Consider the following 12500-nt stretch of genomic DNA (forward strand, 5'->3'; position numbering starts at 1 on the left):
AAAGTCTCACTCGCCATTCCGGACAGCTACCGATTTTTTGTACACTGCTATTATTGCTCACACGGCATCTTCTGAAACTGTGTCAATCACCCAAGCAAAGGCATGTATCTTTTGCAGAACAGCTCCCAAAAACAACGAGCGAGAAACGAAAGTTAGCGGAGCATGGAAGAATTAAAAGCTCTTATCGGTGAAAATAATTGAAAAGAATAGGTCAATAATTATCATCCATCGATTCGTCGTGCTGGCTCTTAGGTATGTATTGCACTGTACACTATTCGAAATCCCAATACCGCTCCACACCTCCATGTGACTAACGGGCTAACTGTTCAAATCGGACGGTACAAAAGCGCCGTTTGAATGAGTTTGGTTGTGCAGTTTAGATAAGACCATGACAAACAAAGATAAGCTTGTTAAGCTTTTCGCTTGGTTGCGCTTTCGCAATAGTAGACCGAGAGATTTTTGACAGCTTGTTGATCTTTTGGTGTCAAGTTTGTTGGCAGAAGTTAATATTTAGCGAAGCGAGGCCCACGCTTCGGCTCGTCTCAACCTCATTCGCGCCTTTATTAGCTTCGTTGGGGGACGTTTCACCTGGTACGTTCGTCTCCGCATTTGGTTCTGTACGCGTAGCTATCGTTCGCCGGGATTTCTTGCGCTTTTTCACCCCTCCCTCCTCCTCCTTTTTTTTCTCTCCCGCCCTTTCCGTACCTCTTACTCCACCGAGTGACTCGGTGCAAAGGGCCTCGCTGTGGTAGCGGTTTCCATAGCAACCGTGCAAGCACCTATACCCCCTCTCTGGAGTCTCCAACTCGCTGCGCGGACCAGACCCTGGTGCCTCGACCCCTTGAATCCCCTGCCACCCCTCGCCGGCCGTCGCGTAGCGCAAACATTAATGGCCCGTCTTTCAGACATTGTCTCGGTTAGTTCTTTCTAAAACGCAATATTAAGCAGACTGTTTATCTTAGGTCAAATTCTGTAGAATCCGTTTTGCCCCCGACGGGATTTAATCTCAGTCTAAACTAAGACTAATTTAGCTAATTTCATTATCAACGCCGCCTAGAGCGCGTCGAGCTTTTCAAAAACGTGCCTTGTGCCTGGCTCATAATTGGGGCTAGAATTTTGCACTAAAGTTCTGTCTAGGTGGCCTTACGTCCGAACTGTAGCCCATACTGTTCTCTTCAACTTTTATGTGCGTTTTCGTTTGTTTGTTTGATGGTCATACAGAAAAGGTAGTTGTTGTTGTTGACCGCTATGCCCCGCAAAAGGAGTGTAAATGTTCTTAACCGTTTTCTGTTAAGATGGTTTCACCTCCTGCTTCTTGAATAATCCATGCTTATCTGTTCAACTTTTTATTTGTGTTTTCATTTGTTTGTTTTTTTTTTAGAGTCCTCTTTGCGTCCCATGTCCTGTGACGTTGTTGTAGTTGGAGGAGGAATTTCAGGAATGTACATGGCAGAGACACTGATGCGAATGAAGAAAGAAGACAGCGTGTGTTTGTTTGAAAAAGATTCCAGATTTGGAGGACGAATCTTTGACTACAGATTTAGCCAAGCGCCAAACATCAGCATAAGTAAGTTAATAAGTTCGTACGTTTGCTGTCACCCGCAACTCCAGAAACACGACCTGGTTATTTTTCCTGTTTTCGGCGGTGGAGTTGTCTTCGTGGTTAGAGACATCTTTTCCTTTTTAGTTGAACCCAAAGAAGTAAAACGTGATAAGAAGCTTAAAACAGTGCTGCTTTACAAAGGTTATTATTTTTTTTGCTCGAAAGGCTTGGTTACTACTCGCAGTTGCAAACAGTCACGCGAGTCACGTAGCGCCCTGAATTTGAATCAGAAAACTATTAATTGTCAATCTTTTGTTTTCTTTGCAGCCTTTTAATATGTATTTCAATAGCTGCTATTGCAGTGAATCTGCTCCCAAATATTGTTTTGATAAGACGGCATTCAAAAGAGGCGAAAGGCTCAACACAAGAACGTGTCTCAGTGTCTCGTTTGAATCTCAAACCTCTAATACACTGCAATTGCAACAACAGCGACTCAGTGTTTCGTTCCGATTAAACTCACACAAACACAAATAAATTAAAATTCCGATTGCAGAAAAACGGAGCTGAGAAATTCGAAAATTGCCCATGGATCTCAGTATTGCATTGCGCATCCCTATTGAGCACGATTTTTGCGTCATTAGCGCGCGCAAATTAGCGCCTGCACGTACTGACAACGAAAGAAATTTCCCTCAAGCTTAACTCGATAGCGAAATAAATGTTCGTTTTCTTTTAAACGAGCAAGGTGACCTGTATTTTTTATTGCATAATAATAGTGTACATATTATCCTGCTGCATTTAAAAAAAACTAAAATATTTTATCGGAAGAAAAAAAAAGATATAAGTGAAAGAGTGCACAAAACTGTTGCTCTGTGATGCAAATTATTACCGCGAAAATAACGACTCTACCAACGCTTTATGTCTACGTCGTTTTAAATAGTGTGATGTTTCCACAAATTTTATATGATATTGTTCTATATGCTCGACACTTTCTACCTGTCAAGTTTTTTCCCGAGTATTACTTTTACAAACTATGTTTCGAGCTACCGCAAAATGTAACGTGGACCGATGAATAACGCGTGTGATTAGCACGAGTACAGGCATAAATGGGATAAGATTGGCCCATCGCATCTCTTAAACGAGAAGGTGACCTATCATTTCTATTGTATTTTTCGAAACAGTGCTTGGTAGAGAACATTCAGGGAAAGTTTCAAAAAAATTCATCGGTAACTTTTATTTCTGAGGAATCACCTTAAATGAAAGACTGCAATAAGATCTATCTGAAAAAGCGAAAAACAATTTTTTGGAAAAATGATCAATTTTGGGGTACACTGATACGTTAAGGCAAACTAATAAAACTCGTTCAGTGTACATTACACATTTACGAATTAAAAGAAAACTATGAATGTATTGCTAAACGATGTGCATATTTTTACTCTTAAAGGTTTAGGAGCCTGGCGTGTGGATAGAGAACACAAGAGAGTAATGTAAGAAGATATCCCTATTTATATGACAAGTCAAATTACTTGATTGACTCTTACCTATGATGAATTGAAGGGACGCATAGATGACGTCATAAGTGTATATTTTTTTTTCTTATTAGATTTATGTTAATTGCCCTGCGTCTGTTTAGTAACAGATCACAGAAGTCATGAAAATGTACAAAGAACATCAGTGACACACTCGGCTATTGCCTCATGTGCCACTTTTTTGCTCTTACCACATCTTGACGCCATATGTGATCAATTGTTGAATAGACGCACGGCAACATGGAATCTATATTTTCTAGATATTTATGGCCATGACTAATCATTTTTCGATTCTACAAAGACACTTTCGCTAGGTACTGAATATCGTGCTCTTCTTCGAAGTTTAATGTAATTTAAGGGTTTAGAGGGTGTGGTTGTAAAAAATGGAACCATGCAAGAGAAAATCGGGGTCGCTATATTCCATAGCGTTGCTTCAGGGCTTCAAGGAACGCAAATAGACTAATTTTTTTGGCCCCCTAGAGATCAGAGTCTTGGACTTTAGGCTTCAACACTAAATCTTCAGCCAAACAGAGCTCCATGGATCCCATATACATGGCCTTTGGAACTGAGATAAGATGGCCTAGAGCAGCCGCTGGGAATTCTCGATCTTGAGATATTTTGATTGAGAGTCCGGACGGTTTAAGGCCTGGTCAGGAATGTAAAGCAGAATTAATTGAATTACTGCCGAAAATCTGACTAATTGCTAAGATTTCAGCAGCCTAAAAACGGCCTGAAGTAGTGGTTATATTTCTGAAGGTATAAATGGCAAAACAACCAGATTTAGCACACGGTGAGGTTTTAACGTCCTGAACATTTTAAAGTAGAATTGGTACTTCTGACAGGACACGTGACCTTTAGCGGAAAATAGCCATTATTTGAGGAATTGGTGGCGGTTTTAGTAATATCATCCTGCAAAAACGCGTTTCAGATGCAGGTTAATTGTTTTCGCCCTCTCACGTTTGGAATGACCGTCCCTCTTTTCACAGAAAAATTTTACAGAGTGAAAGGTTGTTTTCTTCAAAAAAATTCCACTTCTGATCATTTATAACCTCTAAAATCGAAATCAAGGAAGATCATTCCAAACGTAACAAGGTAGATAATAAAAATTTGCATTGAAGACGCTCATTTATTGATCAACAGAATGAAAATTCGCCACCAATTCGCCGATTTACCAATTTTTAACAAGATGAGCACATGGCATGTCACGTGGTCAAAATAATATGTTAAGCCAAGACAGGAAGTCGAGTTTTATACTCAAGGAAAAGTTCAGCTTGTAAAAAAAACATAATAAGAGATATAGCTACCCAACCATAATTGTCAGTTAAAATTTCAGTCTATTTCGTTTTCTCAGCTATCAGTGAATTTTGCAGATCTTATATCCGGGCCAGCTGTCAATTGAAAAACCTTTGTTCTCAACTGATTCAAATCCTTTTGATTTTTTCCAAACCTTGTCCTTAGAGGTAGTATACACAACCTAACATATTATTTTAAGACTTTTGCATGTTTATAGTGTACATCTTATTATTTTTTTTCAGGGCCTTAACTAAACGATTCAATATCCCCATGTTGAAAATGGACATCAAAGACGCACATTGGGAAACAAGAGGAGTCTTTGTATCGAGTGCTCAGGCCCTCAAAGAGCAAGCTTTCCCGACCCTGCTGTCTGGCCCCTTTGCAAACATGACTTTGTCCGAAATGAAGAAATATGCTTGGATGAACATTACTAGAGAGAAAACACTTGAATTTCCTGCTTACCGAGATTTTTTGTGCCACCAACTTGGAAGTGAAGGCTGCGAATTCTCTATGGCCATGTACACTGTTAAACGAATTTATGGCGAAGAAAGCACTTTGTTTAGATACGAACGGAATGAGGCTCTCAGCAGTGACTCGTACGATTACTATCGGCCGCCTGGTGGCCTATCACATATTGTCAGCGCATTGGAAAGATCTGCGAAGCTTTTGGGAGTAAAGATGTACGCCATGGAGAAAGTCAAAGCAATTCATAGGAAAGGAAACCTTTTTACAGTTGATACAGATAATTTTACAGTGTCGGCCAGAAAGCTCATTATTGCCGTGCCAACCACTCCATTTGAAGAAATATCTGGGGACGTGGCTGCTGATATTAAAAGAAATACCTTCTTTGAAGATATTCTACCACTTCCCGCCTTTAAGGCTGTGGCGCTTTACAGTTATCCTTGGTGGGAGAACATTACTTCGCTTCACAACCTGACACTGAAGCCGCTTGAAAGGTTCTTTTCAGGAGCTTCTTGTTTGGTTGGTATTATGCCTTACAGGTAAGCCATCAAAAGAACACATTATCCCTATTTATCTAGGAATCTCTGCTTACAATAACAATAGCCTCAAAATATATATGCTACGATATTTGTCCGCGGCCATTATCTGTTCCGAGAAGCGCACAGTTTTCCGAGATCGTAGCTCGAGGAAAACTGTGAGCTTTGAGGAACAGATAATGTCCAAGGACAAATAATCTAGCGTATTTTCGCGCCAAATAGAGGCTATTGTGTTTATTATCCTTCAATTCTTTTTCGCAACACGCGCAGTTTTGAAAACTGGGGAATACCGGTATCCTTGGATATTCCCCAGTTTTAGCTGGGAATATTGGGTCCCGTGACATGTGAAGACCAATCGTGTGCAAGCGAAAATATTTGATGGATTATAACGCCTAATAATCCCCGAGACGAGGTCGAGAAATTATTCGACAATACTCACTGAGCCTGAGGCGAATAATTGTTTAAGTATAATTTTCAGAGGTGAAGGACTACAAAATAACGGACGAAAACATAAAAACACGGACGCAATTGTTCATGTGCATACACGTATCCAGCCGTAGTTTTAATAATAAGCTAGAAGTACAACGATTGTGAATCACCCACCTTACTCATTGATTTCGGCAGTGAAACGAACGAGCGGAACACTACGAAAATAAATTCGTTCAGTACCTTTGTTTCATCGTTGCTCAATTCATTCACAGTTGCCATCATCGTCTAAAAATGAGGAGCTCTAATTTGAAGAAAAATAAATTTCGGTCTATCGATCTGACCTGCTGGCGATCTTCGAAACCACTGCGCTTACGATTCTTAAATGCCTAGAATACGAGTTCTTGGAAATATTGTGGGTCCGAAGGCGACAGCAGTCAATTTGAAAATTCTCCATCCTTTCGAATACTTTGGACTTAAAGTGATGTCTTCAGAATAAATGAAAAATTCATTCACCAACTGTCCGCCATGTTTACTTGCCGAGAAAGGTTATCACCTTAGTAACCAGGCTCCAGTGGAGTGAATATAAAATCATATGACGAGCGTTTCGATCAATCAGAATGTCCAATTCTTATATTCACCTATGGAAATTATATTCCCTTATTTAATGTTGTATAAATCGCGTCAGACGGTTTATATAACATTTTTGAGGCATGGCTATAAAGCTCGCCACCTTTGTCATCTCGCAAGTAAACATGGCGGACAGTTGGTGTTGTCCATTTATTCTGAAGACATCACTCTAAGTCCAAGATATTTGAAAGAATGCAGAATTTTTAAAATGACTGCTGTCTCCCTTGGACCAACAGTCCTTTCAAGAACTCGTGTTCAAGGCAGCCAAGAATCGTAAACGCAGTGGTTACGTTGATCGCCAGCAGGTCAGATTGATTGACCGAAGTCCGTTTTTCTCCAAGTAAAGCTACTAATTTTGAGACGATGATGACAACTGTGAATGAAGTCAACACCGACCGATATCGATAAAACAAAGGAACCGGATGAATTTATTTTTCGTATGTTTTGCTTGTTGTTAAATAGTACCTCAAATGAGGTCCATCTACCTGTAAACAAAATATTACTACCAATTATTAGATTATAAGTCCCCCTTCCCCCCCCCCCCCGGATCTAAGCCCCCTCTAGTTTAAATTGAAATAAATTCCATTTATTACGATTTTTTAAGCTTAATTAAAAATCAGTGTACAAAAAACGTATTTCAGGCAATCGACACTGTTGTTGTTTCATTGTGAAAGGGTTTTTTTGTTTTTCATTCTTTTTTTTGGCCTTCCCCGTTAAATGTTTTCATGCGTAATTTTTGAGGGGTTTCACCCACAGGTTTGTTTATTTTTTTTAAAATAGTTTTCTACATTTTTGGAGGCGTTTAATTAAATAATTGTTCCAGTCTCGTTTGTTGGATAATAGATGTAATATATCAAAGACGAGAGACAGTGTTCATCGGGATATTCAAACACCGAAAAGAGAGTTGAAAATATGAAGCGCAGCCGAGTATTTTTGACAAAATTGGAGGTGTTCAATTGGATAGCCGATGAAAGACTTCTCTTGTGTTTGATGTGTCTTCTTAATCGGAGCAAATACTAAAAAATAAGCGGTGAAGCAAAATCGTCAAAATCTATGCTAATTATGACCAGATATCCAAACCTACTTGACGATTGTGATTTTCGTTGTTTAACGTGATGAAGTATATTAGTGAGTTTGAGAAGACAAAAGCCAGCTCGTTGACTATTTACCATCTCATATCCAACGCACGCTCGTGAAATAATTGTTAAGTAAATATACTTTACCTAATTAACCAGGCAAACAGTGATGACCAATTCAAAAATGAACCTGGCTTTGTTGGGTAGGTAGAAAACCTCAAATCAGCTTTGATTAGATTCTATTAGAAATCTTTCATCATGGTTGTGTTCTCTTTTAGTGGCAGGGGACTCCACGGCGAAGCCGTTCTTCAGCTGTCATACTCTTGGAGGGCATGCGCAGTCAAGTGGGGAGAGCTTTCCAAGCTGCCTAAAGCAGTTTTGGAGTCAGAATTAAAGAAAGCTATCCAGGAAGTGTTTCCAGGAGCAGTCTTACCAGAGCCTCTGGATATGATGTTTAAATATTGGGAGAAAGTAGCTTGGTAAGAAGCTTTTCCGTCAGAAGCTAATCGGTGGTATAGAGTTTTCTCATATCTTTTCGGCGGCCATATTGGCGTTCCCAAACACTTGGAAGGTTTCCTTCACTGCTAAAAGAAGTTATAAAAAATGTTGAACTTTTAGACTGGTAGAGACGCTTGCTATAACTGGCAAGTTCTAAAGCATGCCACAGAAATTTTTCTGATAAACACGAAAGGCTTAAAAACCCCAACCGGCGGGACCAGTTCGCCATTTGCAAGCATTTCCGAATAGTTGAACTAGGGTCTACTGAAAAGCAACTCCAGCTTAGTGGTAAAAGCGGGACTCCGAATTTCAGTGATGTCCGGCGCCCTAATTTATAACCATTCGACAACGCTGCCTCCTAGTGTAAGAGGTCTCGTTGCAAACTGAGTTCTGTTCTTGAGCAAATCATTTCTCTTTTTTCTATTATTTGGGAACGCCAACATGGCTGCCACGAATTCGCCCTATTGATATAACTGTTCCTCTAAAAACATTTATCCTCGATTATTTCGAAGGCTAGAGAATACTTGACAGGAATACATGGTTAAATATCCACCTCATAGGCTCAGGTTCTTCATTTTCTGATCTGAGAGTAATTTGTCGACAGTCTTTTCATGAAACATCCCTAAGTTTTAATATTTCCTGCATTGCTATTAAATCGAGCGTTTGGTGGATTACCTATTCTCTTGAGATTCAAAATGTCTTTTCGACCGTTCAAGATCAACACAATCATCGACAACGCGTGACCTATCAAATCAATTTTTCCATAACAAAGCCACACATGCAGCGTAGAAGAAAAAGTCTTCCTCTACAAGGCCGTAACTAGGAACAGGCAAACTGAGGCGCTTGCCTCAGTCATTGCTTTCAGTTTTTGTTGTTTATAGTCATCATAAACACCCTAAATACCTACGAAAGTAATTTAATCATCGGTATTGCTTCAGCCATAGTTTTTGTTTTAGCTACACACCGCCTTGTCCTCCCGTAATGACTTGCCTCAGTCATTTTTATCGTCTTTTTGTTTACAGTCGTCATAAAAACCCTTAATTCCTAGGAAGGCAATTTAACCATTGACATTGCTAGGTACACACGGCCTTGTCCTTCTGTAATGACTTGCCTCAGTCTTTTTTATCGTTTTTCTTTTCGTTCCTTTTTTTTTTTTTTTTTGCCGGTTTATGGTTATCATAAACATCCTAAATACCTAGGAACAGAATTTAACCATGGACATGACTATGGCCTTGCTCTTATGTAATCACGTGGTTAACTTACATTACAGTAAGCAAATAAGGCATTTTGGATTTTGTAGGTCTGTGGTTCGTCACCTAGACAGTCCCAGAAATACCAGAGGCGGAAATTTACTATTTTGTTTCCCTGCGTGAAATTTCGACGACCTGCGACAAAGTTAATAGACGAAATGGTTAAGAAGCTCGGTAAACATGTCGGAGAAACAAACAAACAGGTTACGATTTATGTTGAAAGGTCCTTGACCCTGCACATCTTTTGTTTTATGCTCATTGACGAGGCATGGATTACATGATTACAATGTTTCTATTGGTTAGTTGTATGAGCACACCTTTTGTATTTTTTTAAGTTTTGTGCAGGGCCACCCCCTTAAATAACCAACAAACAGATAAAACAAAGAGCTTTGCCGGGTTTCAAAACCATTCCCCTCCATTGACTATGGGTGTACTTATTTTTAATGACACGCACTACTTGTTCTGTCCAACAGGCACTACACAAAGGCGGGTTCGAACGTCAGCCGTTATGATTTAATGAAATGGGCCAAACGTCCATTTCTTGGTGAAGACGTTTTTATAGTGGGTGAAGCATATTCAGTCTTCGCCGGTTGGAATGAAGGAGCTTTCCAGTCCGCTTACAACGCCCTAAAGGAAGGCTGGAAAATAACGCAACCCGAGGCTTATTAGACTGAACGGCGAACATTCAACCTCTCTTAACGTTACCTCATGTAAGGGTAATGAAATGGGGGAAAATAGGCATTTTCTGAGTTGTCTTTGGCCTCCGTGTCAAAAAGAGTCCTGTAAAGAAACCATTCGTGTTTCAACCACACGTTAATTTTCATGCAACGCGCGTATATTTTATTATTTGTTTGTTTGTTTGTCTGGTTTTTTTTTTGCACGAATTTTGTCTCTGGATGTATTCTAAAGTTAGCTCGTTAAATACTGCCAGGCTGAATGTTCTTATTTTGCTGCTGATTTTAGAGTTAAAACATTCTTGTGAATATTCCTACATATTATGACGTAGATTTTTCCGTTTTCTTGTCTTTCATGGCGTTTAAGTAATTTTGGATCCAGACTAAAGGCGATAAACGCCTGTGTTAGTATATAGCACACTAGTGAATAGTGCCTTCTGCACATTCTGATAGGGTAGCTCAGAGGAGAGAAGGTAAGAATATATAGGTTTAGCCAAGTTTAAAAGCAGAGCTCTTGATTGCAATAATTAAGAAGAAAGGAAAAAAAAAAGATTTTTTTTTTAACAGAAACTAAATAAAGATTAATTGTGGAGCAAATAATTGTTCAGCGTGTGGCTTTACTATTTTATCCAGTTTAATTTTAACAAACTATGCACACGTAAACAATATATCAGGGTCTTTCCAAGAGACGACGATTGTGCCAGGAATATGTCGGGGGAAAAAGTCAACAACGCGCCAGGGGTTAATTTTCACCAAATTTTTGCCTTTCTGCGTACTCCTTCCTCCCCAAGAGTAACCTTACTTGAGCCCGCGGTCCAACCGAAAAACCAGCACTTGACCTCGAAATTATGAGCTCTAAACCTGAGCCCGCGATATAAAGACGCGATACTGACCAGCGAATACCTTCATTTGCAGTTGTCAATTATAACTCTAACACGATGTACCTATGGCAATGGTGCCAGTCTCTTATTTTTTTTAAGGTTTAGGGCTTTTCGGGCGGACGTAAGGACGTGCGTATGGACGGACGTACGTACCTACCCACGTACACACGTACTTGCGGACGGACAGTCACGTGACAACCAAATTTTTTAGATCGATGGCTTACCAACTTTATTAAGGTATGGGGCTCCGCTCGTTCGTTCGGTGCGAGGGAGCAACGCTACTATTCACCTCTAAGCAAACGGAGAGAAACAAATTGCTTCGGCCTCGCTTCGTTTACTTAGGAGCAAACTTTATCGATGAACGAGGCAGCAATTTTTTTTATTTACTCTCTACCTACGCAGCAAGATTGTGTGCTCCCGGTAATGAAAACGAAGTTTTTGGCAAAATAAAATATTGCCGACAATTTGACGATTGTGACACTTGTGGCAAATGTGGTGATTGTGGCGAAATTTTGTCAAATTGCCAAATGAACATGATTGACAGCCATGTTGGCGAATCTGGCAAATACGGCTATTTCGGCAAATATGGCGATTTTGGCAAATTCTTGTCAAATCGCCAAATGTATGTAAATAAGTTTTATACATGGTGGCAGGTCATGTTGGCGAATCTGGCGAATATGGCTATTTCGGCGAATTCTTGTCAAATCGCCAAATGTATGTCAATCAGTTCCATACATGGTGGTCAGCCATATTGGCGAATCTGGCGAATACAGCGATTTCGGCGAATATGGTGAATTCTTGTCAAATCGCCAAATGTATGTAAATAAGTTTTATACATGGTGGCAGGTCATGTTTGCGAATCTGGCGAATATGGCTATTTCGGCGAATTCTTGTCAAATCGCCAAATGTATGTCAATCAGTTCAATACCAGGTTGCCAGCCATCTTGGCGAATCTGGCGAATTTGGCGAATATGGCAAATGCTCCGAATTTTTGTCAAAGAGGTCTACTCTTCAAAGCAACAAGGAACCACCAACCAGTTGTTTTCCTACAGCAAGGAGAACTTAGTTGTAGAACTAAGGACATGATAGATACCTGATTGATTGGTTGACTTTCAAAAGTGGATGAAATACCCATTGAGCCCAAAACTGCTAATATTAGCCAGGTGGTAAGTCGGTCATATCTATTTAATAAAATGTAACACATTGCTTCCGTGTTTACTTTTTATTTACCCTGAGCCAAGTTGATACGTGTGAAAACAGGTTTCAGTGGGTAAAACACAAGTTTTCAGTCAGTCGTAACTCAGTATGGGCACCCTCTGGAAAAGCTTTTAATGCTAATAGACCAATTTTGATATATTACAATTCAGACTTAAACTCAAGGCATCATCTCAAGGTGCTGGGGAATGAATATTATGATTTGTATGACTTTATTCCCCTAAGCCTTCAGATGATGCCCTTTGTTTAGGACTGAATTTTAATATATCGCAATTGGTCTATTACGTAGCTAGCAATAGGACTCTGGAACCATCATTAACTATCAAAAGAAGTAAAATCCATACAATGTGCAAAGTTGTTTCATTTAACAACAAAGCATACAGAAGAGGATTTGAAACAGAGACCTTCTTTGCTTAACTGATCTCATGCCACAAATAGCCATTTCAAGCCTTGACTGGACGGCAAGTATGTTTTGCAGGTTGTAGGTTGC

At 39.8% G+C, this 12500-nt stretch overlaps 1 protein-coding gene across 1 annotated transcript in view; it reads left to right on the forward strand.

Annotated features, from left to right (window-relative positions):
* The window catches only part of LOC138019806 (aplysianin-A-like), an 11057-nt gene extending 552 nt beyond the window's left edge, over positions 1 to 10505 (forward strand). Inside the window, exons 2-6 of the mRNA XM_068866700.1 lie at positions 1382 to 1567; positions 2985 to 3027; positions 4605 to 5363; positions 7771 to 7971; positions 9714 to 10505. Coding sequence (XP_068722801.1) covers positions 1382 to 1567; positions 2985 to 3027; positions 4605 to 5363; positions 7771 to 7971; positions 9714 to 9909 — 1385 coding nt within the window. The 3' untranslated portion in view covers positions 9910 to 10505. The remainder of the gene's footprint in view (positions 1 to 1381; positions 1568 to 2984; positions 3028 to 4604; positions 5364 to 7770; positions 7972 to 9713) is intronic.
* The last annotated feature ends 1995 nt before the right edge of the window (positions 10506 to 12500 follow it).

The sequence above is a fragment of the Montipora capricornis genome, chromosome 10 (assembly GCF_036669925.1).
Source record: "Montipora capricornis isolate CH-2021 chromosome 10, ASM3666992v2, whole genome shotgun sequence".
Taxonomy (NCBI): Eukaryota; Metazoa; Cnidaria; class Anthozoa; order Scleractinia; family Acroporidae; genus Montipora; species Montipora capricornis.